General features: G+C 36.6%; 2 protein-coding genes and 1 long non-coding RNA gene across 4 annotated transcripts; 2 read left to right on the plus strand and 1 right to left on the minus strand.

Annotated features, from left to right (window-relative positions):
* Positions 1 to 804: 804 nt before the first annotated feature.
* Positions 805 to 27955, plus strand: LOC136805744 (ras-related protein Rab-28-like). 2 transcript variants are annotated; one of them, XM_067062290.1, is made up of 2 exons: positions 805 to 878; positions 27093 to 27955. In XM_067062290.1, the coding sequence occupies exon 2, from the start codon at positions 27104 to 27106 to the stop codon at positions 27779 to 27781; it is 678 nt and encodes a 225-aa protein (XP_066918391.1). In that variant the 5' UTR covers positions 805 to 878; positions 27093 to 27103; the 3' UTR covers positions 27782 to 27955. The 2 variants fall into 2 exon arrangements, with proteins under 2 accessions (XP_066918391.1, XP_066918392.1); XM_067062291.1 differs by lacking the exon at positions 805 to 878 and adding an exon at positions 19784 to 19849.
* On the minus strand, positions 3087 to 4014 carry LOC136805844 (uncharacterized). The gene is made up of 2 exons (XR_010846454.1): positions 3901 to 4014; positions 3087 to 3517 (listed from the first exon to the last, which is right to left on the minus strand). It is a non-coding gene; the product is annotated as an uncharacterized lncRNA (long non-coding RNA).
* On the plus strand, positions 14512 to 16323 carry LOC136805829 (DNA ligase 1-like). The gene has a single exon (XM_067062396.1). The coding sequence runs from the start codon at positions 14512 to 14514 to the stop codon at positions 16321 to 16323; it is 1812 nt and encodes a 603-aa protein (XP_066918497.1).
* Positions 27956 to 27957: the final 2 nt, after the last annotated feature.

Genomic DNA, 27957 nt, shown 5'->3' on the forward strand with positions numbered 1-27957 from the left:
AAAAAAATTACGATTGAATGGCAAAAAATTGCTGTTTTCAAATTTTTTTTTGCTTTTCTCTGGTCACGTGTCACGCTGATGACGTCATTTTGCAAATTTTTTTCTATCAAAATGATCCTCATACTATAAGTGAAAAAGGGTGAAAACTTGAGAGGACTAGGTCTAGTGATTCCAGAGATATTGAAGCATGAGTAAATGCATTCAAAAACTCGTTTTACGGCTCTGGGAAAGTAGCTGTGAAAACTCTGGGACTGAAAGGGTTAATAAATAAAGAGATGTAATTGTATATGAAATTACATAGAATGGCACTTGTTACTTTTATTAGTAAGAATATTATTTTACTTTTTCTAATGATTCGTTCTTTCCAACTTTTTTCCTTACTGACTAGGGCCAGCCTAAACAGTTACTTCAGTTAAAATTCTACTTTCCACTGACTTAAGTGGTATTAATAAAATGATTATTTACAATACGTTTGAATTACTACTATAACATTTTCCAAGAGTTGAAACTTCTTTTCTTTTTTGGTGGTACCAGTTTCTTGTGGCATTGTCTCAAACATCCATTGAATTCTGGCCAGCAGTCTTTAAATTCATCAATTGATCTCGAGCCTCCTAGACAATTTATCTTTTCTGATTTACAATTTGTTTCGCAAGCTTGGAATTGATCATAAGTGTAGTAAGTTTTACAGTTTATTTGTGCCACCAATAATACCATCACCATACTACACAGTAACAATAAGAAGTTCTGCATGGTGTTCCTAAAGAAAAAACTTAATTATATTGAAATTTGCTTTTATTTTTCTACAGAGTTAAAAATGAAAATAATACAGCTTGTAATAACCAAGAAGAAGTGTGAAAGATAAAGCCAAGTCATAGAAAGTAAGTATATACCTTTAAGTTGGTTTTGAAATTGTTTGTCTTTCCCTCCTGGTATTTCGCTTTGTGTTTTGATTTGATTTCGTTTTTCACACATTTTAGGCTATATATTCGTTCAAAATATTATACATTATTTAATTTCTAGCAGTTTTTTATTGTGTGTGGGTTCTCTTAGTCTTAGTGGGAAGTCTTTGTACCTTTGTTGTGAGCTTTACTAAAGTAAAAAATCCTTTTTGAAAGTGTAAATTTTCCCATTTTTGGAGCCTATTTTCCGAGATTGGGAATTTAATTTGTATATTTTATGAAGACATTTTTCGTGACGTCATTATGGAGTAATCTCCGGTTTTCAAAACACGTTTTCCTTAGGGATATAAATAGGTGAGACGGTTGTTTATTAATCAGGGAAACTTGTAAAATCTTCCATATCTACTAAGAAACATTTTCATGGATAAAAAAAAGCCGGTTAAAAAATTAGAAAGAACGTGAATTTCCGAAAACTCTTCCGCTATCGTTACGACGCGTGACTTCGGATGAACCTTATCAGTTTTGAGATTATCCCTCTAATAATACTCGAGGCTTGAGGTCGTAAGCCTTAGCCTTTTCAATCGCTTCTATTTCTTCCGTGACTGAGTTTATTCGCTGTTATAGTTCTTATTCCTACAAGATTACAATATTTATGAAGTAATGCAAGGGAATTTCAAAGTATTCAAAAGGATTTAAAAACTTTAGAGAAAATCTTAATACTTGTGCACTTCAAAACTGCTTTATGGTTCGAATGGAAAAAATGAAGATTTTCACCGCCTGATTTACCAACATGTTTCCTGTGTGTGATATTTTTTTAGCATGGTGTCTTGGGGATCTGCTGCCCTCTTGAGATTTTGAAAACATTTCGCACCTTCATTCCCCTCCACAAAGCATACGAAATGCCATATTTTACCAGACTGCCTGCTTACCAAAGAATCTTTAAAAATGAGCCCTCCAACCTTGAAAAATATGATTTTGATACAACATTTATCTTGTTCCTACTACTTAAAATTCGTAAAGCTCTTGCTTGGAGTGAGTGCAACAAGCTGCACAAAATATGGTCTTCAAAACTTCTTGACTCTACAATCATCAAAGTCAAGTTTTTGATCTGCCGCTGAACCTATTCTCCTTTACGATTCAGAGACCTGATCATTGACAAAACTATTATATTATAAAAACAACTTGATGGAACTTATACCAGACTTTTAAGAAGAGTTAAAATCTATATCTGCGTGACCATCCTACGAAAGCTTTGATATGTGATTCCTTGAAATTGATCTCTCTGGTTTTGCAAGCTAGGCGCGTTAAATTCGCCGGGTACTGTTTCGAGATCACATCGTTCTAGAAAACTTACTTTTTCGGACTCATTGAGGGACACCGGACTCAAAATAAGTGATCCGCCATGAGAAACTGTGACAGACAGACAAAATCACACCCTTGCAATCACTTTCCAATCTAAAACTTCAAAAAAGTCTTATGCATATCGCATAAGGTTGTTTATCCGACCATTTTGTATTCCCACTATATGGTAAAAATTTAGCTTTAAAATGTTTGGTGGGGTTTTCAAGCAGTAAGTTCCCTACATCGAAGAGAGCAGTGAAAAAGGCCTAGGCATTTTTTTAAAAGATAGGGATAAATTGGGAGTGTTTTAATAAACATCGGTAAATTGGAATTTTGAAAATTCTCTGAGTTAAGAAAAATAAGAACCTAAGACCACACCTACCTAACGACTTAATTTCCATTAAATGAAGATAATTTGGAGCTGTGCCACGTAATATATGAAAAAATTGTTTTACCTTGACTCCTGAAAAACTTTTTGTTTCAAATTAAGCAACCTGGTCCCAGTCTCTCAAAATCTTTAAAATTGGCACAACCAGACCAGACCATCGTAGAATGAAAAGTGACCCCCTTTTTCTAACGCAGTACATATTCCATTTTCTTTGCGTCTAAACCAAAATCAAAATGTAATTTTTCAACAAAAATTACAAAAAAGAGACTGGGTGCGATTTTCAGAAAATAAGCTGTTAGCCCTAAAATCTTTTTTCCTGGCTTAAACCAAATTTTTGCCCTTTGATTTTCAAAATTGATCTTTCCGCCCTTCGCCCTTTAAATTTAGAAGCTACCTTCTCATAGTTTGGATCAGGCCCAGTAGGTAGAAGTATCAGGCCAAGTAGGTAGAAGAATCAGTTAACGTCAGTTTCTAATTGGTCTTTCCTAACAAAGTATCACAATAAAAGTATTAAAAAATTACAATAAAATATTCCGAAACGCAAAAAGTAATATACACTGAAAAAATGCCTATCAAAATAGTCTGCTAACGTCATTGGAAGTAGTAATCTTCATAATTTGTATGCTGTCGGTAAAGTTCATCTTTCATTGTCCGTTTTCCGAGATGTTTGTCTTTGCAATCTTGGTGACATATCAGGCCAGCATTACGACAGAATTTGAATTCGCTCTTGGTGTATGACGTTGATAGGCATATGAAATGATCTGACGCACACTTCATGTTGCATCGTCTTAGCTCGACATTTTTCTCTGCTTGTGTGCCGTTTATTACCATGACCACTAGTAGAAGTGTTGCCAACATCTTCAGTATGGTTCGCGTAGATGAAGGTAGGCTGGAGAGAAGAGGTTATGTTAGAGAGTATTGCTGAGAATAGTTGATATCCGTCACACGTCCCAAGTTAAATAGGAGCGACCTGTCTGAGAGGAGATTACCTTGTTTTGTAAACAGAGAAATTTTTGGATTACTGGCTTCTCCTCTTCAAAAACTTATCCAAAAACTACTGAATAACAAGCAAGTCGCGAATCCTTCGAAATGGATTTAGGACGATTACCTGTAGCTCTAATCAGGCCTTGTTGCGAAAAGTGTATGATAAAGATTACACTGTTTAAGCTACGCTTCACAATTTCTAAAATTCCGTCAGCGTTAATCACATGAAATTATCACGTAAAGATTGAATAAATCATGATCGAAAATATTGGATTAAGATCACCTTACCTTCGAAATATTTCCATTGTATTTTCCGGTGATTGATGGTTCCCTCTAATTCAGTGATGTGTTCTCTTTGGTTTCTTAACTTTAACTGACTTCTCCCCTATATTTATGCTAATCAATCTTGTATGAAGGGGTCCCAAAAAAAGCTTTATGTTCATGTTTTATTATTTTATTATATTTGTATTGTTTTCATTTTTTTCATCAAAAGTTCTTCCTCTTCGCAATCTGCTTTTAATAAATAACGCGGTGAAGACGTCGAACAAAGCATTGGCATTATAACATCTTACATCTTTCTTATCGTATACGAATCGAACCCTATTGAGGCAAGGAAAATATGTTAAATTTTAATCAACATTTTTTGATTTGGTCTCCATTTTATGAATCGAAACAAGATAGTACGAAATGACTAAGAAGAACCCCACTTGAAACACCCCGATCTTGATCTCCGTCCAATATACGCCTGTTACGTCATATTACGAATAGACAGATTTTTCTGAATGGAAGAAAGAGGAGAAAGAATTTTCTAGAAAGGGGCGTTATTTTGAGGGTATCTTTTCAATCAATCTCGTTTCATCCTGTGGAAGTGTCTACTTATTCACTCTCGTGACCCAATTATCGATTAGAAACGAGAAAAATGTCACACTCTTGTGAAAGTAACTACCCCTGACATTCGGGCTCATAGCTAGTTATCAATTAACCGTTTGACTTAGTGTGAACTACCCCTGACATTCGGGCTCATAGCTAGTTATCAATTAACCGTTTGACTTAGTGTGAACTCCCCCTGACATTCGGGCTCATAGCTAGTTATCAACTAACCGTTTGACTTAGTGTGAAGAACTCCCCCTGTTACTAAAGATCTTCTGCATCGGTACTTTTTAACCAGACTTATAAAAAATTCGATTTGAATAGTCTAATGTTTGTTACAAAGCGCCATTTCTTTCAAAATAAAATTAAATTAACAAAGCGCTGCTTCTTCGAAAACGGACATACACAGCGACATGCCAATGAAAGGCCATGCTGGGCCAACAACTTAAAAACAAGCTACCATGTATGTTTTCTCTTACCTAACCCGAGTTTTAGCTTCTCTTTGTTAGCATAAGAGGCGCACACTTGCATGTACATCTTGTAATAAAACTGTGTTATGTTATGAAAGATGGCAGCCACGAATAAAATAAATATTTAGAGATTTGAACAAAGTTTCAAAAAGAAACTGAAATGAATAGTATAGTCTGCAGTATTCAATTTTGAAAAATGCAGGAATTAATGGACTCCAGAGCCTCTATCAGATCAGCTAGGTACCCCGAAAAATTTTTAACTCTTAATTAAGCACTAGGTCTAGCTCCCCGTTTGAAATCTGGGAAGCTGGAACCCTGATAACGAACAGATTATGCCATAATTATGAGAAAAACAGTGAAAAGGATATGAGATATGAAGAGCTGTCCTTTAAATATCGATTATTAGTAAATCATCACAATTCTGTTAAAGTCACTTTTATGCTCAGCTCTTTCAAGAGTCACAATATGTGTTCAAAGGATGTTCTACTAAAAATTTTACAAGGACAAAAATTTTCACAGTAACATTCACCGAAATTTAGTTAACAGTTATGTTAATTAATAGCAAAATTTCATTTGTTAAAAACTCGTTTCAATGTTTTCAAAAAGTACTGCTACATGCCGGCCGGGGGGGGGCTCATAGGGTCCGACCCGCGGCACGTGCCACCCTTAAAGGGTAGGTTTTTTGAGAATCTCAGAATGCACTATTGATAAAGCGCACTACAAGGGTCTTCTTTTAGTTGAATGCACTGTAAGAGTTTGTTTAGGGACTGCTGTATTCCAAGGTTGTCAGTAAAAATCTGATGTATAGTCTTTATAGTTTTGACTTGCACCCATTTTGATTAACTTTGCACATTGTGTCGACATCTCAGGCTCATTTTCATGTGGTTTCAGCAAAATAAGATATGAAATCAAACTACACTGTAAGGGTCAGAAACGTTCGGTAAAATGAACTGTAAAGGTACCTTTACACTGCTCAAGGGCTGTACTGTAAGGGTCCGATTTTGAAAGCAATTTTTTTTGGCGGCGCATGCCGTCGATTAGAAATCGATTGCCCATTCCCCAATTGAAGAGGTTAACCACAACAGATTTTTGACAAATTTTTGAGATATCCATAGACTGGGAATCCAGTCGTTCACAACGTTTTTGTTGAAAGCGGGAAATTTTTATGTCGGGATATGGTATATTGGGATATTGATGCTCCTGTCAAGTTTTCTACTTCCTATTTTTTACTGAGTTAAGTCGTCTAGCATGCTAGACTAAGATATCCATGGAACTTCGTCTAAGCTTCGGAGCCCTTAATGTTTACAGGTTTTTTAGCGTTCCTTGCTGGACGGAAAATATAACCACCTCAACATGGGCAACATGGGAGGTGGGAGGCATGCTGGAAAAGCCTATTGGAGTTTGAACTTTTTCTGAGAAAGAGGTCAGAGAATTCTTAGTTTGAGAGTTGGGACGGTTTTAAGAATATTATCTCTAGGAGCTATACATGATGAAAGAAAGTTGGCCGACATATTTGAATACCGGACTTCATTTTATTTCGTTTTGTTTATTTGGAACACAATCACTGATTTTTAAAGTATTTTGCTAAGTGAGGGATGAATGTCGGCAAATTTAACTGAGTTACGAATCATTTGAAGCTTTCAAATAAATCTTTGATTAAATTGGAGACATAAAAAGATTTTTTAAATCTATAAAAATCTAAGTTGAACATGTGGGTGTACATAGAAGGAGGAAGAAAAGGGAAAAGGGGCAAAGTTGACCATTTGTTAAGCACCCTTCTGTTTTCCCATACCCAGGCCTTTCCTATCTCTTTCAATAACATTCCTCTGATGTTTTATCAGTTTGAAAGTTTCTTTTTTAGCCATGATAAAGATATAGATATATGCAATTTATCTTTAAAATTTATTTTAATCTCTTCCCTCTTCTTTGAACTGATCGATTTATCTTTATGATAAGGAAAAACTTTAGCTTTCGGATATCTAGAATTCACGTTTTTAAAACTTCAATTTATTGTTCAAAAATACCAAAAAAAATAGGGATGCAAGCATTTTATCAGTAAATCAGTAAGTCAGTTTTTGTATTTATACAAGATATTTGTGACAAGCAACTTTAAATTTTAATCAAATAATTTCTAAAGATGAAAAGCGAGTATAAACAGAATTTGATCAGGAAGGCATCATCGTCATCATCATCACCAGAGTTGTTCGATGTCGTTGTTGTCTCCATCAGCGACTTGGTATCTCCTGCGACATTCTTTCATACAGCCACGCTGCTTTTCACTGCACCCCATCCATTGTTGGAGATTGTCAACACTGTGTCTGCACACTTCGTTGATCTCATTACACATCAAGCCACAATTATTCATACCAGCTCTTGTGGAGGTGATCAGCAAAAAGACGGTGAAAATGACTGCTAAAAAGGTTTCTTGACGCTGCATCATCTAGAAAAGTAAAAGGATGATTATAATTCGGTATTTGTACCTTTCTAGTGAGTGAGAGAGGTTAGAAGAGTTTATTGGTTAAATCTTTAAATTTTCTTTGAACTTGATTTGTTCCTGGAATTTCATTGAGTTAGTCTTACCTTTGATTCTCGGGTTTGATAAAGATGTTGGCTTTGATTTGAGATGGTATAAGATGATATGATCTGATCTTTATAACCAACACACTGTCTACTGAACTTTCCTTGTTAACACCTTATCTGTTCATATGTCCATATGTCCTCTGGACTAAATAACTATAAAACTCTCATTTCTTTTTTCATATCGAAATTGATAATATATTACCCGTTGTCTGTTTCCTTTTGTATTAATAATAACCGTCCAATCAGATGACTGCTCGTAAGTTATTATTGCATCCTACAACCAGTTTTATTTTCGTTCCAAAAAGTAAATTTATTCTAGTCCAAGATAAACTATTATTTGTTTCATTTTCTACTCAACGCCTTTTTCTCAATTTTCACAACAAACTGTATTGTTAAAGGCGTTTTAAAGCACCAGCTTAAATTAAGGTTGATGAAATAGGTCTGATAGCTAATCTACCAAGATTTCTACCAGCTTTCTTGTTTGGTTTCTTTTGGCTTGAAAGAAAAGAAAACATTAGCTACCTCTTTTTCATGTGATGTAATCTTTGTTTTTGATCAATGAAACTTAAATGTTGCCGATATCTTTTCATTTGCAATAAGTTCTTTTTGTTTTTTGATATCAAGAATTATGTTCCGATTACATAACTTACAGGTGACTTTTTATGGGAAGGGCCCAGGACCAGGTTAAAGGATATCAAATACTACACACACCCCTGTCTCATTCCAAGGTAGGGAGGTACTAGGGTTGTGAGATGACGGGTTTGCGCCGCCCCAGGGGGGGGGTACTTAGGCAAATGAAGGGTACGGTATGTGCCGCCCTTAAGGGTACCTTTTTTGGACATCCAAAGTCCCGCTAAGGGTCGGAAAAATCAGAAAATCAAATTTCAGTCCCACTAAGGGTTGGAAAAATAGGAAAATTTCAACTTTTTACCCCCTGAAAGATCGAAATTTGGTCAAGATTGGTCAAATTTGTCCCGCTAAGGGTCGTAAAATTCCCATAATTTTCCTTTGTTTTCTCCTTTTTAGTCCGGTAAGGGTCCAAAGTTTGAAAGTCGGGCGGCACCCCCCCCCCATCAGCTCGCAACCCTAGTACCCCCCGGGGCGCCGCCGGGCCTTCAACCCTGTGACCCTTAGCGAAACTAAAAAGGAAGTAAAGAAAAAATTTAGTGATTTTTACGACATGTAATTACTGTCACTTTGTTATCATTTGAAAACTACCATAAGCACCAAAATGGAGATTTCCTGCAAAGTTTTGATATAATCTTTCACTAAAGTCGAGGCTCAGAGCTAACATAAAAAGCAGACTTTTAATGTTTGAATTTTTTTCTATTCGTTGTTTATTTTACCGAAAGCTCAATTTTATAAGCGGAAAAAACCTCTTCACACAATGTACCAGATGATGTCATACGCAGTGTTACTGTCAGCCTTTTCATGTGTTTGTTCCTGCTGTTCTCTGAAATCTCTTTCAAAGGGTGTTGATTATGATGGGTGCCTTTTGAGATAAAAAGTAGAGGTTTTATTCATCTGCAAAAGCTGCGCGACCCGAACTACTTTTCACCACATGATAAAGAGGGTTATTTGATTGACTCTTTCTGAGTAAATATAAAGAGAGAACATGTTATTGCCACTAATCCTGCTCTATTGTGCTCTAATTGGATGCATTTGATCACGTGGTCAAGGAAGGATAATTGTCTCATCTATAATCGATGATTAAAGAACGGTTAGCCAGCCTGCTTTGTAAATAGTTGACATTATGTTTTACGAAAGTGCAGACAACTAAGCAGGGAAATTGAAAGTTTTGTTTTCGGTCGGAAGATATTTTTATTGGACAGAAATGTTGCAACAGACCTTTCTAGTTTTGTTTGTCCTGTTTTTCAAAGAGACTTCTACCAAACCTTTGGCTGTATGTCACACAAAATGTCGTATGATTTTTGAACATTGCAATTTTTCGAGTACGGAGGTGCGAAGTTTTCGGACGTGTCACGTGAGCAAAGAAGAATGTATACAAGCATGTAGTTACACTTACACCAAGAAAGAGAGGAGTAAATGTCGCAAAAAGATTGACCATTGCTTTGCAAAATATGATTCTTTCCCTAAACTCAGTAATTGTGTGAGGACGGCCAGTTTCTCATGTCGGATGTTCGTTCTACGGAAAAAGAAGAAACCCAATGATGGTTGACCTCGTCATTTTTTTGTAGATTTTTATTTTGAAATATTTATTTGCAGGTTTTACGTTTTTTATATTTCCAAATTTTTATCTTATTTTTTTTACGAACTGAATACTTTTTGAGAAAAAAATAACACTGGGTCACCAGACAGAATGCGAAGAGAGAAATTAAGAACTACATTCGACTTTATCCTTAATAATCCTCATTATTTTATTTGTGCTTTAAGTTTTGATGCAACTTCCTCGTGTCGCAATGGTCTAACTTTCTTCTGAAATTAGAATAATCGGCAAAAACTATTGTCGTTTCCAATCTTGAAATGCGATGAAAAATGGGTTGTTCACTTAACATAACACAAACAAAGAATTTTTCTTTTCTCTCTTGTAATATTTCATAAAATTAGTGCATCTGTTACATTCATTTACAGGAGAAATATACGAACTTCTGAAGGTCTCCCTCAATAGAGTAAAAGCTCGAAGGGCTAGAAGGGAATCTCCTACGTAGGATTTGGAACTGCTAAATCCTACCTAAGTTGCGCGGCCTTGATTGGCCCGTGCGGTTTTTTCCAGATATAAAGTAAAATTCTTCGCTAGATTTAAAAAAATACCACTCAAAAATATAGAAACCACTAAATTCAATCCGTCGTCAAAAATATGACGTATATTCTAAGGCTTCACTTTTTCTTGCCTGAGAAAGGATAAAGATTCGCTTATAGCCCTTCGGGCTTTTTACTTCATTGGTGTCCCTCCCTTCAATAAAAACTCTTCCTAATGAATGACTTGGGAAACAGGTACTATTTTCTTTTGTTGCTGTTTTGTTAAGATGTATCTTTCAATTTGCAAAACAGTGACGCGTAGAAATAAACCATGTACTGAAAACACGGATTCTATGAAGTAGGCTTATCTCACGAGGAAAACGATTCTCGTATTCTAGTATTTTACAACAAACAAATCATTCGTATGTCTTAAGGAAGATCATATTTTTGCATTTCTAAAGAAAATATTATTATCCCTTTTCCCTTCAAAATGATTTTGGTAGAAATTCTGCTTTCCATGTTAAGCCTATTACGATATTAGATTCAGCCAATCGGAAGTAAACCTTGTGAAGTTTTTTCCACTCCGATATACCTCAATCAAAATTTTTGAGCTTTTTCATGATCGCCCAATTTCGAGAGAATTTAAGTATCATTAATTTTAACTACAGTTCTTTGCGGTGTTTTAATGATTCCCGGTGACAGATGTCCTTGAGTAAAACCGTTTCCTTTATGTATATCCGGGGGGGGTACTAGGGCAAAATGGGTTACGGGGATGCGCCGCTGTTCAAGGTACCCTTTTTAACCCAGGCAGGGTCGCAAAAACACCAAAATAGAAAAATCAGTCTTTCGTAGGGTGGCTTTTTTGGAAAATTTGGGGAAAAAGTAGATAAATAGGCAAAATCTTTGAAAAAACGAGTCCCACGTAGGGTCCATTTTTCGAACATCAGCGGAGCACCCCCGTCGATCGGCAACGGTAGTACCCTACCCCCCGGATGTATATGTGCAGGTAAATACCTGGAGGAGCGTACGTACCCGTAAAACCAATTTTGCAGAGAGTGCAATCATTTGCGTGGGACTACTTCTACCTCTTGTTTTTCGAAACGGAAGTTTTACGTGCTCTTGCAAAGGACCAATGCTGAGGCTTTCAAAAGCATTCATTAATTTATTGTCTTGCTATCTCGTCATCAATCCTTTAGACCGTTGACCCTTTCAAAATATATGCTTGCTTTTTAAACCAAACCATATGATATTATTTTGCATTTTGCACATAAGAAAAAACTCCCCATGATGCAATAAATTCAAATAATCAAATAATTCGTTACGATATCTAAAGCGCTTCCGAATTATATTTTATTTGCAGTAATGCCGATATCAAGACATTATGTTTCGATTACATAACTATGCCTTGTTTATACATAGGTTTTTTTTTTATCAAATAAAAAATCCGTTATCACTAACGTATACACTTTCAGAATGGGAAAATAGGTTTCACTAGTTAGGGAAACTAACTACTTTCCCAAACTTAGAAATCCATACCAATGTAATCGAATGATAAATCCACATCTGAAAATCCACAAACTCTAGGCTAGAGAATCAACAATTTTTTCTGTTTCATCCATGGATGTGGTATATCAGGGTATTTGTTTATTCGAGGATAACAGATTAAATTATGAAGCTGTTCTTTGAAAACCTCCCAAACAAACATCTACTTTAACTAATTGATAGGAAGATGAAATTCTAACCGTTTCTATTTTCGATTACAAATCACCACAAGTCGATTACTTTCATATCATTCGGTCATTAAATCAGTTTATTTGGATATTAACCCGTTAATCTAGTCCAATATACAAATTCAAAATGTGGATTGTGAAATCCGTTCACATAGTCATAGGAATCGAAAAGTCCTTTTTTTTGACATTGGTATTACAAAGACGGAATGAACTAAGAAGCGAAGTTGTTTCTAATTCCTTGGTCCTGTTCAGATATGGCATAGGTTATAGCCTCTCCCCTAGTCTGAATCGCAGACATCTATAGATATACCTCCTATAAGAAACTTTTTTCGCTAGAGGATGAGCAGAAGCCACGAAAAAGTCCGGTGCCAAATGTCCGGTGTCAAGATCGAATACTTTTGAGCACCGGATAATGTGCGCACCGGACATCTAAAAGTCCGGTGCGTCCGGTACGCATTTGTACAAGGTTAGGGCGTCTTAGTAAAGTTACCACCCTTTCTCCTAGGCGGTAATTTTTCGACACCGGACATAATAGCGAAACGGCAAAAATGACAACACCTCATCAGATCGTATATCTCACACTGGAAAATAATGTCCGGTGCATTTACAGAATACTTTTCTCCACCGGACAAAATACCGGACAGTCCGGTGCGTCGCCAGGGTCGTTTACCTACTTTAAGCTTGTACATTTTCAACTAGCAGAATTTGTAAACTACTGTAGATTATTTTATGAACCTCCTGATGATGGTATCATAAAGGTATGAAGCCCGGAAAAATAAAAATATCCAATATGACATGGCACACTTTGACACATTGTGCCAACGCGTATTTATGTTAACGCTCACTGCAATCTTCTTATTGACGCCTGCTTCTTTGATCATTTTCTTGAAATTCTAAGCCAGTCAAATACCCCTGTCACAATAAAATCCAACAGCGGGGGCTATAAAGTAAAATCTCAACGGGCCTGATTCGAGGTCTCAAAACCTCACTGGGTAAGAATTTTATCCTCGATTTTCGCCGGGGTAAGAAAAATGAGATTTTTTAATTGAGGGTTAAACTCATCAGTGCTTGAGTGTTCGAGTGTGAGTTACATTTGACTCAAAACAAAACAACAACGGTAATTCGAAATCGATTGGGGAATCTTTTTTGTTCGAATTTTTTGTTCAGAGAGATTCGAACTATAAAAATTATTTTAAGAGGGTTTCTTCTTGACGGGTACTGGAAACAAGTCTCTTTTCTTAAGGCAGAGCTTCTTCTTTACAGACCGATTCCTTTGTGATTGTGAAGTCATTTTCACCCACAATCTACCAATTTTATCGAGTAATAGCATAAAAGATATGCACAGACGGATTTAGTTTACACCTTGCTTGGTCAAGGTTATGAAATATTTCCCGTCAGACCCGTTGTACCTGTTGTACTAAATAGTTTTCTCAAAAATGCTTTAATTTTAACATGATGATTATAATTTTTTTTTAAGTTTCTAAAGTATCCCTGGTTTTCTTGTTTGTTTCTTGGACCGTGAAATTATTATGTCAGTTAAGTATTTGCAGCTTTGGTTTTGGTTAAAGGTTGTTTCCAATACAACAGGATTTTGTGGAATAGGCTCCCGGGGGGGGGGGGGTACTTAGGCAAAATGGGTGCCGGGTATGTGCGAGCCATAAGGGTACCTTTTCTCATTCCTCAAAAGTTTCTCAAAGGGGTACAATTTCAAAAGTAAGTCTCTGAAAGGGTCCCAAAATCACGAAAATCAAAAATTTCTCTCTCAAAGTGTCACGATTTCCAAAAATTTTGACCAAAATTTGGTGACAATCAAACCAAAATTTAGAAAAAATGGACCAAAATCTAGGAAAAAGTCTCTCAAAGGGTCTATTTTCGATTTTCGGCTCGGACATACCCGTCACCTCGCAAACCTAGTACCCCCCCCTCCCGGGAATAGGCTTGAATAGGTCTAGTAAAATAAAAGAGGAGGATTCGGAGTTGGGGCGGACAGTGGTGGTGGCTGCTCGATGTTGACCGAGAAGGCGTTGGCGTTTTACAATCGTTCTTCGTGCTGAACAGCTTTTTCAAAATTACCCGATTTCCCCGAAAATATGTTGACGGGCAACGTGGATACAAGACAACAACAACAAAAAAGAAGAAAGGAAGATTTTTTCAAAATGGAAGGTTGACGGTTGACGGTTTTCAAGATGGCGGCAAATTTTTAGTTTTTCATTTTAAATTTTAAATTGTTGGTCATAAGAAGATCATAAGAAGATTTCGGTGGAGGATTTTCACCAGAGAGGAGAATACGGTGGAGGATTTTCACCAGAGAGGAGAATACGGTGGAGGATTTTGACAAGAGGGGAGATTTCGGTGGAGGATTTTCTACAAAGTAAAGAACCATCAAACCCATCCTTGAACCAACAACACTCAGCAAACAAATCCTGTTTTTCTTGTTTCAAAAATTTTAATAGGGTCAAGAGTGCGTGACCTACAAATTACGTAGTTTTTTAGAACCTATGAAATTTACTGAACAGACAAAAGAAAAGGCAAGAATATATAGATAAAAAATGGGGGAGAGATCAACAACAAAAGCAACAAAAGTCTATGCGGTTAAAACAGGCAGAAAGAAAGGACTGTTCGAGACATGGGAAGAGTGCTCAGAACAAGTAAATGGATATAAAGGGGCAGAATATAAAGGTTTTAAGACTAAAGAAGAGGCAGAAAAATATTTTCAAGGGATAACCGCTTTCGAGAAAGAAAACAGAGATACACCGAAAGGAGAGGAAGTAAAACATAGTGCTTTAATAAATCCTGAACTGGAAGAAAAAAGTACTCAGGGAGAAGAAGATGATCTGGAAGAGGAAGAATTTTATGATATCCCAGTAGGAGAGAGTGAGGAAGATGATTTAAGCCAACCTGTGGTGACTCTAAATAAAGAGTCACACTCGAAACCAAACAGCAACGAGATGGAAGAAAAAGACAAGGATGAGGCAGGACTAGGAGAGTTTGAGAAAGGCAGAGATGAAAACAACAGATGCGGATATTGTAAAAAAATGATATCCAAATCAACCATCAAAGCAATAGAGTGTGACCTATGCTCTAAATGGTTCCACAGCAACAAACAGTGTGGAAGTGAGTTAGTGCAGGTGTACAACCAAATTATATTACTAGGTGACAGCCCTCTTCTAAAGTGGTACTGTAAGACGTGTGAAAGTGAAATAGAGAACCATCAACAGAAAATAGCAGTCAATGTAATGGCCCTAAAAGCGGCAGAAGAAAAAGTAGAAGAAAAGAGTGACACCATAGCAAAACTTAAGGCAGAGGCAAAGCTGATGAAAGATAATCTAAAGATTGAGGAAGAAAAACACCAGATGGCATTAGTACAGATAAATGGAAAAGAAAGATGGATATCAGAAGTCGCAAGAGCAATAGGCATACACCCAAAGCAGAATGAAGAAGGACAAGAAACAAATGGAAAGGAAGTGCTCCAGTGCTTAAAAAGAAAATGGGATGAAAGCAAAAAACGGGAAAAAGGACTTAGAGACGAGATAAAACAATACAAGAAAAACATAGAGGAGACTATAGTGGAGAAAAGAGAAATAGAAAAAATGCTACAAGAAATGATAGAGAACGCTGAACAAGAGAAGGAAAGTAGGCAGGAGAAAGAAATTACGATTCCAGACAGAAGAGCAGAAGCTGAGGAAACAGAAATCACCAGGAAAGAGAAGAAGATAGAGGAAAAAGTCCAGGGAGAAGCAGAACCAGCAGTGACAAAGAATAAACAGCAGAACCACAAAGGAAAATGGGAAGAAAGGCAGAGAGTAAGACCAGGAAAGCCAACCCAATGGGAAAACCAGGTGGAAAAAGACCAAGAAACCAGAAGGCAAAATAATGAAGCGGGAAAGAAACTTTGTATATGGCATAATAAAAAAGGATGTAGATTTCAGAACCACTGCAAGTTTGAACACAAGAAACTATGTCAAAACATCAGAGAGGAAAAGGAATGTAAGAAAGCCAACTGTACACAAAGCCATGATACATCAATTGTATGTAGATATAACAAAGATTGCAATAAACCAAACTGCAAATTTATCCATACACAAGACAGAGAGCAGGGAAAAGAAGAGAACCAGAGAGAGAGGAATCAGTTAACAGACGAAGGAAGGGGACAAAAAAGAAGGCAACATGAACAGATCAGCAGAATCAAGCAATTTGAAAATGAAAGTGAAACTGATACAAGAGAACAACAACTGTTGGAGAGACTGACTCAAATGATGGGGAAAATGATAAAGGAAAGCGTAAAGCAGACCCTACAACAAATAGGAGAAGAAAATGGAAACTCGCCTTTTTTAGGAGAGAGAGGGACTCCCCCTCAATAAATAAAGGAATAACAATAACAGAACAGGACAAGGAGAAAGACAAACTAGGAAATTTTTCGAGGCAACCAAAAAATGAAAGGAAAAAGACTAGAAGAGGAGGAAAGAAGGTCAAGAACACTTTGAAGAATTTCGAAATTTATTACAACAACATCAGAGGGATCAAATCAAAGATGTCGAGCGTGTTGAGCATTGTAGATGAAAGGAGGCCAGATATGATCATCCTTATTGAAACATGGCTAGATGAGAGTGAAAAATTTGAAATCAAGGGGTACAAGCCTTATCGAAACGATAGAACATCAAATGGAGGTGGGGTCCTGATAGCAGTAAAGGAGCATTTAGAGCCAATCACAAAGAAGGTTTCAATGACAAAAGGGAACCTCGAAAGCCTATGGATTACTTTAAATAACAAAAGACACAAAATCAAGATTGGAGCAGTCTACATCCCAAAAGAAAACATAGGAAGAAACAAACTACAAGAGGCCTTCAAGGAAATAGAGAAAGAAGTAGAACTTGGGATCATAGGAGACTTCCAAACCATGGTAGTAGGAGATACAAACTCGAAAATCGAAAGCGAGGGTGAAAGTGTAGGAGGAAAGATACAAAAAGAGATGGTTGAGAGACTAAATTTCACAATAACCAACGAAACAGACAAATGCCAGGGCAAGTGGACAAGGATTGAAGGAGAATGTAAATCAAGACTTGACTATGTTATGACATGCGAAAGAGCAGAAAACAGCATAATATCAATGCAAATAGACGAAGCTAAGATATGGACACCCTGCAGACTGAAGAAACAAAACGGAGAAATAAGACAGATATATAGCGACCATACTGCCATTATGGTGGAATGCAATTGGACCATTGGCGAATGTGGCAAAAAGAAACAGCAATACACACGTCATGGGCCAGCAGAAATGAAGAGATTTGAAGAAATGCTGAAAGACAAAAAATTCAAAGAGGTACTCAATAACGCTAAGGAAGGAATGAGTAGGCGATATGAGCAATGGTCAGAAATGGTTGCGCAGGCATATGAAAATGCAGGAAAAAAAGTATCACCTCGGAATGGCCAGTCAAAGGAGGAGCGGCTGCTAAACCAAAAATACAAAAATCTGAGAAAGATACAACAGGGAGAAGATAAAAACCTAACAGAAGAAATACAGAAAGTTAAGGAGGAGATTCTAGAAGCGGAAGGAAGAAGGATCAACAACACAGTAGTAAGAGCTGTGCAAGAAATGAAAAAGAAGAATGGCGGTATTGACCAAGCAAAATTTTGGGAGATACATAAAAAGATCACCCAAAGAAGGAGAGAACCACAAACAACATCAATCAAAGACAAAGAGGGAAACCGTAAAGACGATAAGCAAGAAGTTTTGAAAGTGTACAAAGAGTTTTATGAGGAACTGCTAACACCAAAGGAATACACCACAGAGAGGGGAAAACAGCAGGAAAGGTTAATTGCAGAAGATTTTGAGGAAATCATAAAAACGGCAACAAAGCAGAAACCAATGGAAATCACCACAATGACCATAAATAGAATAATCGAAAAGCTGAAAAAAAGAAAAGCACCAGATAGAGAACAGTGGAGAAACGAAATGCTCATAGGAGGGGGAACTGAAATCGAAGAGCACCTCAGGATCATTTTTAACCAAATATCAAATGGAGAGGAGATACCCCAAGCGTGGCAACGAGTCAAAATAAAGAGCATCCACAAGAAAGGATCCACACTGGAAATGAACAATAGGAGAGGAATCTTCATTACAAACGTGGTCAGTAAAGTATGGGAAAAAGTGCTCCTAGAAAGAATGAACCAAACAATGAAAATTGACATAAACCAGAACGGTGGGCAGAAGGGAAGAGGAACCTTGGACAACTTGATGGCCATACTGAGCATACAGCAGATGGCAAAGCATAGAGAAACGTACATTGTCTTTGCAGACGCAAAGAAGTGTTTCGACCGACTTTGGCTCAAAGACTGCATCAAGGACTTGAAAGATGCAGGAGTGAGAGAAGCTGAAGCCAGACAAGTGTTCAAACTTAACAAGAAATGCCAAATCATCATTGACACCCCAGTGGGTTCCACTCAGGAGATAGAGATAGGGGAGATCGTGAAGCAAGGAACAGTTTTGGGGCCACAACTGTGCTGTGCATCAACAATGATGGTGAACAAAGTTGGTCCCGGTATAGTAACATCAATGGCACCAGGTCTACAAGTAAATGCGCTAGCTTATGTAGATGACATTGCTGGGGCAGGCTCAAAACTGGCAGCAGAGAACACTTTAAAAGCACTCAAGGAGATGGAGGAGACAAAAAAATTCACCTTCTCAACCTCAAAGACGAAAATACTCCACATAGGGAAGAAAAAGAATGAAGAAGAGCTGTCTTTTGAACTGAGAGAAGGGATGGTGAGGGAATGTCAAGAATACAAATATCTGGGAACCTGGCTGAATCAAAGAGGCAACTTCTCGAGACAACTCCAGGAAATAGAACAGAGAGCAGGAAAGATAGCAGGAGTCATAAACTGCCACGGCCAAAAAGCAATCTCAATGGAATTGGCAACAAAGTTGTTCCTGTATACGGAAACAGGAACAAACTCAATCTTCGGAGACGTAGAGCTATGGCCAGCACTCACAAAGACAGACTGGGAGAGTCTTGAGTCCATACACACCTCCAACATCAAAAAGTTTCTTGGACTCCCAGTTACAACACCCAGCTGGGGAGTTCTAGCAGAGACAGGTATCTGGCCAATAAAGGCCACGATAAATTACAAGAGGCTAATGGTTCTTCACAACATAGTGAACGGCAAAGAACGCTTGGCAAAGACTATTGTTGAAAGCCAAATGACAAGAAAGTATGATGATGAAAGCTGGTACAGTGCAACATGGAGGATAGCTGAGAAACTAAAGATACCAGGGGAGCTGAGAGGATTGCCCAAATCAAATTGGAAAAGACAAGTAAAGGAGGCAACAAGAAAGGAGATTCAAGAAGAAGTGAGAAGAGAAATAAAGACGAAAAAGAAATTGAGATTCCTGACAAACTTTGAGGAGAAGACCTATCTCAACGTCAACACTCAAGCAGATGCCAATCTACTCCTGAGAGTACGCTTGAATATGATCAAGGCAAAAGCAAATTATGGAGACAAAGGGACTTGTAGATTTTGCAGTAAGAAGGAAGAAAGTACAGAGCATCTAGGAGAGTGTGAGGAGATTGATGCTGGAAAAGTAACAGTGGATGAAATCAAATCAGGCAACCAAGAAAGCTTAAAGAAAGTTGTCAGGAGATACAGAATGGTTGAAAAGATGCTCCAGGTAGAGGAAAAAGGTGGCGATGCCATCTACGGAAAATCACGGAACTAAAATACGACGTATTTATAGGTCTCGCACTCTTTTATTAACAATATAGAAGTGCCTATCAAAACAAAAGATAGAGAGGACCACGCAGAATCGCAGAATCGCAGATGAGTACTTTTGACCCAAATTTTTCGCTTTATTTTATGGCTTTCTCAACCCACCTTTCGAGCAGATTTATGGTATAGATTTAAGTATTTTCTTTATCATTACTCTAACATTCAAGTAAACTTATTGGCCTGATGCCGATAAAAAATAAAAAATTTCTGTGAAGCCTTGCCTTTTTCTCAAGAATTTCTGCATGCTGGTTTTTTATCTCTTATAGCGCCTCTAATTTTCATGCCTCTAATAGGATATTTGCGCTCCCTCTCATTTTCACAGATTATGAAATTTTTGGCATATTTTCTGAGTGTTTTTTATGATGATTATAGGTAAAGAAGGGCAAAAAACACATTTAATCAGAAGTTTAACTCAATCACTTTACTTTACGTGTGCCATCACCATCAGGTGCCATTTAAGCTAAAAATTTTACATCCCAGACAGTCAGTCAGGAGTTTTTGCCTAATTAGGAAAGTATAGACCTTTTTTCAAAGAGGCCACCCTGTTGAATGAATAATTATGTAGTACAGCAGAAAAACAGTGATACACCCATGCATAATTATTACAATATGCACGAAACAGTAATACACCGTTTAGGAGTATCGACTGCGCACGCGTCAATCCAATTTTCCATTGTTTGAATTTTAGCGATCACAGAAAATTCACTCTCCTCCGTAAAAAAACAGTAGGTAAACATCTGGTTCTCATAAGGAAACATAGCAGAAAAATGGTAGGGAAAGAACTCCCTTTAATCATAACTTCTTTTCCTCTTGATGAATTTTTGTGAAATTTTCAGGAGAGACTTATAAAATTATCATTGATATCATGTTCAAATATCTAAATCATTCTCTTTAAAGTAGAGAAAAAAATTCACAATGTTTACATTCCTCTAACCTTTCACAGTACTAAAGTGCGCATTTTTACCTACCATTTTTACCGGACCTCTGCAATGGAGTACCGTGAAATAGCGAGACTCCTAAACGGTGTATTATGCATTGCTGTATCATTGTTTGTATGGCTGGCCGTTAGTCAAACTAGCGTCCCGCGAATGCGCTATATCTTTTATTACTTGACTCTCAGCAAAAAAATGCACCGCAAAACTTCTAAAGGGATTCATGAAAAAATAACCTAGCGCTTTTTAATGAAATTAGCAGTCCATCACAAACTGCCATATAAACAAAGCTCAACATTCTCACAAAAGTTGTCTTTTTGATTTCCCAAATTTCGTCGTAAGCATTCACTTTCACAATAATAACAATCCGGGGGTAAGTGGCGAAGCAACACATCAGATTAATCCAGTCTGGGAAATCCTCTCAATTGCACGCTTATGTTCCGAGGGCGTAAGCGCGTAATTGCATGGTTATAATTTACGCCCGCTCCCGCCCCGGTTGAAATTGCTTAGGGATTTCAAGGGGTTCAGAATTCTCTAATTCGGGCGAAGGCATGGTTTAACGGGCAATCCATTTTTACGGAATCTTCTTCTACGATAAATTTTGAGTAAAACTGCCCTAGGCTTTTGAAATTCAACAGAGCTTTCGGAAGGAATTACGTGTCAAAAATATAGGAAATTTTAAAGCATGCAATTACACGCTTACCGCAAAAGCCGTCACCCGTCAATCTTGCTTAACGCTTACCGCCCGTTTCAGAACAATTTCGATAAGCGTGTAATTACACGCTTAAAAATTCTGCCATTTTGATAACCGTACAATTGCGCGCTTACGGCCTCGGAACATAAGCGTGCAATTGAGAGGATTTCCCAGACTGTAATCGTAAAGTAAAGAAATATCTTTTGACATTGACAATCGAATATAATATATTACATATATTTCCTTTAATTCAAAAATTAAAAATTCATTTTGCATTCATTCGCGAAAAAAGAAAATAATGATAATGAATTAATATTACATACTAAGACGCCCCCGTCTTTTACTCTGGCCTAATTTCCGATCTCGGAACGTGAAAAACGCCCATCCGCCCAATATCTACCTAATCAGCTTAAATTTACTTTAATTGTCCTTTGACTTTCAAAAAATAGTATTTAAAAATTATGAATTTATAATAATTACAAAAAACAAAAAGTCAGATACTTCATTAGTGAAATATTCAATAAATTCCTAGTTTCAATTTTCACTGGGCGTTTTTCTAGGGCTTCGTTTATCGCCCAATTTCTGCGTCACACAAACTTTCTAGGCCGCTCGTAATAATTATGCATTGCCAAATTTGGTTCACCATTGTCAAGACAGGATTGATGGTGACGTCACCTAAGCATAAAAAAGAAAGGATTCCGTCAGGTTTATGCATATATTAATTTGCGAGATATTCTATTCGCCGCGTGAGCGCATTTTTCGTAGACTAGTCGGAATACTTTCTTTTACTCGCGGGATTGATGGTAACTTTTCATCTTCGTTTTTTTTTAAATGAAGCACAACCGAAAAAAAAAAAATTCAAAAAGTTGCGTATTTCCAGTGAGTAAATGATTCTGAGAATTAACAAAATTGATGATGATGATTTTTTTTCGGTCAGGCAAATGTCTCGTATTGGGGGTTCTAGTCTTGACCCCTAAGCCTACGCGAGATTGAAGCGTTTGGGACAAAACTCCAAAAAAGCTGGTGTTTTGAAGCGCTTCCGTGCGATCGAAATATCGCTGTTTGTGACGGACTGATTAGCATTTTCAAAAACTTTGAGAAATTACCTAAAATTTGAGCCATAGATGAAAAAATTTGAGCCAAGCCAACCTTGAAAACTAATTTGAAGATCAACTTCACAAGAAAAAGATCTACGGGGGAGGCGGAACCCACCTAGATCCGCGCACCACCGGATAGGCTATTTCCCGGAAATTTTGCCGGACCTCAGACAATGACCCATTTACATGTGCAGAATTATTTTTACTTTAGCGTATAAACAAGGCCTTAAAAATCGAAGCACTGTCTCGGGAATTGAATGACAAAATTTGGTTGGTTGATATTTGGCTGCTGCACGTTTTATTTTGTTTCAAACTTTCAAGTTTTAATTAATTGTCTTGCGAACTTGATTCAGGTAACTCTCATCCTTGTTGTGCAAATACATCCTGTAGATGACTGATGTTGTTTTTTCTGAAAGCTAGATTTCCTAGTGTGACTAACTGGCTGGACTACATAATTATTCAACAGGGTTGCCTCTTTGAAAAAAGGTCTATTTTATGATTTTCCTGACTTTTCTAATCAGGACACAGGAGAGCCTTTCCTAATAGATGTTTTTGCTAACGCGACAGTTATTTGAATAACTAATTACTCCACAGCAGTTAGGCGGCAATCAAAAATATGTTGCGTTCAGGTCGTCCAACCGACTGTTTATTTACAAGAAAACCCGATTCGGAAAGTCGGTAAAATCGTCGGTTTTTTTTGGCGCTGTTTGCAGGTTCGGATCTTTCCCATAATGGCGGGCACAGACGAACGGAGCATCTCTTTGAATCATTATTTTTTGTTTACTTAACCCACATTGAGTCCCGTTCAAGTTTTTTCATGTACCCTTATTGAAATTTTCATGTCAAAATTCAGCAATGCGGTAGGGCCAATACCGTGGGGGCCGAAAATAAGGGCTGCTTTAAGGTTAACGCATGCGTGCGCACATTTAGTTTGGCAAATTAAAGATGGCGGCATAAGATTCTATTGTTATTGATTGCCGACTTGATTCATCGGGATTTACTAGATCTTAAAAATCGGAACGTAATCGAATCACAATCAAACGGCTGATTCCTGGGTAATATTCGATTGTGTTCGAGTAAGGTTAGATTGGTTCAATTTATAATATAGTGATGAAGTTTCAGCTTTTGCTGAGATTATGTTGAGGGTAGTGTTTTGATCCATGAGAGATTTTCAAACTTTTCTTAGATATAATTGACTATGTTTTATTGGTTCGATTGATTGTCAATTACATTCAATTAATCTTCGATTTTGTTTGATTACGATTATGTTCAATGAGTTTGATTGCAATTAAATTAAATTGGATCACTCCATTAGAGCTTTTTAGCCTGGGCGGTCGAGCGCTTAAGTACCGTACAAAAGCGAATAAAATCTAATACAATTGAATCAATTGAACGTAATCGAACATAATCGAATACAATTGAACATAATTGAAGCAATCGAATTGACTCAATTGCATTCAATTGATTTGGCATTCGATTCGTTCGATTGACACCGTCGTCTGGCCATTACTTTTAGTAAGTCAAAATTGATCTATGTGAAGAAATGTTTAAAAAAATATGAAATCAAATGGGCGGAGCATTGAGATACCATTGGATACCCCTTTAAAAAACCTGCTACAAAAAAAGGTACCCCCTATATCCTGATAGAGAAAACAGTAAGGGCTGAAACTTTTTCTGGTGAGTCTAGGCTATCTATGAATTTCTTCCCTGGGTATGGTATTTTATAAAAGCTGCTAAGAAAATTTTTATTGCTTGGTGAAAAAATGCAATTTTAGCGATTTACCCCTTAACACCTACAAAATGGTTTTCTTGAATAAATTTTTATAAAATAATCCTTTTGGTCTCAAATTTTAAACATGGATTCACTGCAAAGTTACTAATGCTACAATTAGATCATTGGTACCTAAATATTTTCAAAACTGTACGTTAAAATCAAATTACATGGTGAATTGCAGAAAAATAGTACAATGTCCCGTCTGCATCAGTCACTTTTTGAGGACCCATAACTCAACTTTGGCAAATGCAATTTCTAAGAACTTCACATTTTTGTGAACTCTACTAAATAGCCTTCCTTGGATTGTTATAGAATTTTTTTGTTACAGCCCCAATCTTGAGAAAAATGTTGCTGACGGGACAATTTGTTGCAGACAGGACAAAAAGTTTTTCACTCATAGCTAGTACATGTAAAGTCAAGAAAAATGATACTGCTGCAAAAAGCATGTGGTTCTCTATAGTTCATTGGCTTGATACAGTTAGAACATTAAAGTTGTCTCAAAAAAAGAGAAATTAAGACTTTTGTGCCGTTGCGAACGGGACAAATTTTTGGACCGTATTAGTTTTTACCAGTTAAAAAATTCAAAATAGATTATTTAAAGGCAATAAATGTCTGTAACGCAAGAAACCATTTAATATGCCACAACAAAACAAAAAATGGGGGTCCTCTAGTTCCCAGATCAACAAGTAAGACTGTTAGTGTACACTATTATAGAGATATTGGACAGTCTAAAAGCTAATCACGACACTTGGACTTAGAAATTTTGCGGTAAAGCGCAAATTATTGTCAAAGTAGGATTTCTGAATGAGTCTAAAAAGTTTTTGAATAGGAATTAAGTACTGTTAAACCCATTTAGTTGAAGTAGCCTGCTTATATTTAAGATTATTATTCACCAAACTGTGAAAGGTTGAGGCGTTTCCTGGAAATATGGGCTCTGGAATGGTAGGAAAGGCCAGATGCCAGTCTCATTTTTTTACATATTCTGTACTTAGAAATAAAGAAACAGTCATAAAATGTCATCTGTTGATGGAAATGACCTGAAATCTTTTTCAGTTGATCCCCTAATGCCAATGATTAGTTGGCTAGAGAAGATCAACCAATATTTTGACAAAAATTATCCTGTTAGAGCCCTTAAGTGGGCCTGATTTAGCATTTTACGAGGGAGAAAACAACGAAGTTAAGCAAATTTTCAATCGATCATATCTTTAAGAGACTTCAAAAGCCCATTGAGATTTTTTTGAGGCTATAAACTAGACCTACTAAGGAAGCCTTGCTGAAAATTTCAAAAAAATTTGGTGTTGCCTTAAAAAGATACGCCATCTTGAATTTTGCTCCAGGTCTGCCAAAATAGCAATTTTTTCGGCCATTTTTGACGGTTACGCAAAGATGGAAATCCTGAAAATGTTATTTTTGTGGCCAAAACCCACCAGTAAACCACTCCAGGTCAAAAGTTTACTTCAAAAAAGTCCCAAGGACCATCAGCAGCCAGCTAAAAGTGCTTCCAAACCCAGATTACGCAAAGTTTGAAGCCCTCTACAGGAGGTGCTAGAGATTTTCGGGGAAAATTTTGGAGACTCAATTTGATTTTTTCTGATTCCCTACAAAAAGCTCTTGAAATCCACTGTAAATCAGCTTTCTAATGTACTTGAATAAAAATTCATTGGCTTTCAAAATCTGCTCCCCACCAGAGTTCATGATTTTTAGGGGTCAATTTTGTCTTAGTAGCCTATCTTTGAGACACTGTATCTTCAAAACTACTTGAGATATCAAGGTGAAATTTTCAGGGTCTTATTTTCTTGTGTGATAGATCATTTGGTCTAAATTTCAGCAAAATCCAAGAGGGTGAGGTATCACACCCTGAAGACTCTTAAAAAAAATGGCTCTTAATGGGGAAAAATGCACAAATCTGTATAAATTTCCCTTCAAGAAAGACATAGAAAAAAATTGTTTTTTTGACATTATTCAATTGACTCGGGAATTCAAGAACTCTTTTTCATTGTTTTTGCTTTGTCCCAATAGAAATATTGACATGTTAAAATACTTTTATTTTTGGCTGTTTTTTTGTGTAAATCTCTCAACAGTTTGGACAGGTGGGGTGTAGCCAACTTTTTCAAGCCACTCAGTGATTTTTAACTTAAAAAAGTCCCAAACTGGCCCAGGCATGTTCAGACCAGGTTTTCAACGAAGAAAAGCAAAAATTTCAGGGTAGCTATGTAGGGGCCATGCCATGGGTCGTGTGTAGGACATCAACTATAATCATGGATGTATATATGATGACACTTGCCCCAAAGTTAGCAAGGACAGGGGAAAATTTTTAATTAAAATGGTGCGTAGAATAGATCTTTATCAGCTAAACTACCCAATTTGATGATTACCTTATTGCTAAATTTTGATTGGGTAGTAGATAAGTATTCCAGCTAGACCGTAAGATTTCCAGGGGGTTCGATTTACTTTTTCTTGAGTTGATTTTTACTTTAGATTTTTATAAGAATGAATTTATGAAATAAATCTGCATTTTTTAAAGGACATTTTCTCTCTACTATTCTTAAAAAACCATTTTATAATTGCCCTGAGGATATAAGATGATTTATAAGATACTATAAGGGAATAATTTATTGGGAAAAAAGTGTTGACAAACAGTGCTTGATATCAAGAGGAGTACATGGAGGAACTGATTTTGGCTGAAATTTCTTAAAATTGGAAAAAAAGGTAGATGCTAAAAGGGTTAAAAGAGTGCTATATTTTCATTTAAATATCTTGAAATAAATCTTCAATATTTTTACTACTTAGACTACACTGGAACTAATTTTACACCTCAAATTATCAATGTCCTTTCCTTACTGATAAATATTCTTATCATTTTGATTAGATAAAAGAAAAATGTCGAGCTCTGAAGATGAAGATATAAATGAACAGCAACTGAAAATCACATTGGTTGGAGATGGTACGGCTGGTAAAACTTCTCTTTGTACGCGGCTTGCTCAAGAAAATTTTGACAAACAATACAAACAGACTATGGGTTTGGACTTCTTCATGAAACGCTTTTCTTTACCTGGAAATACAAATGTCACTTTACAAGTTTGGGACATTGGGGGACAGCAGATTGGTGGTAAAATGTTAGATACATATCTGTATGGGGCCAATGGAATTCTGTTGGTCTATGATGTCACTAATCATAATAGTTTTGAAAATTTACAAGACTGGTTAGAGGTCATTAAACAAACTTATGCCAAAAGTGAAAAGAAACCATACCTTGGTTTGATTGGAAATAAAAAAGACTTGGAGCATTTGCGCACAGTTAAAAGAGAAAAACATGTTGAATTTGCCCAAGAAAATGGGATGGCAAACTTCTTTTTATCTGCAAAATCAGGTGATCAAGTGAATTTTTGTTTTCAAAAAATTGCAGCTGATATATTGGGGATCAGATTGTCAAAACAAGAGGTTGAGCAATCTAATCGGGTGATTAAAGCAGACATTGTAAATTACAAAGAGATGGCCACACCTGCACTGCACACTGGATCGAGTCATACCAAGAGCTCACTTTGTTCTATTCAATGAATTTTTATTACTTCAAAAAACTAAAAACTATATATCAGAGTGTGTTTAAATTTTAATCTTTTTTAACTCAAGCACATCTTAATTTATTGATTTTAGCATTTTATTTCTTCTAGAAATGACAAATATTTATTTATTTTCAACCAGATTGATTAAAAGACACATATTCGCTTCAAACA

Source organism: Clytia hemisphaerica, unplaced genomic scaffold (genome assembly GCF_902728285.1).
Source record: "Clytia hemisphaerica strain Z4C2 unplaced genomic scaffold, Clytia hemisphaerica genome assembly, whole genome shotgun sequence".
NCBI classification, from domain to species: domain Eukaryota; kingdom Metazoa; phylum Cnidaria; class Hydrozoa; order Leptothecata; family Clytiidae; genus Clytia; species Clytia hemisphaerica.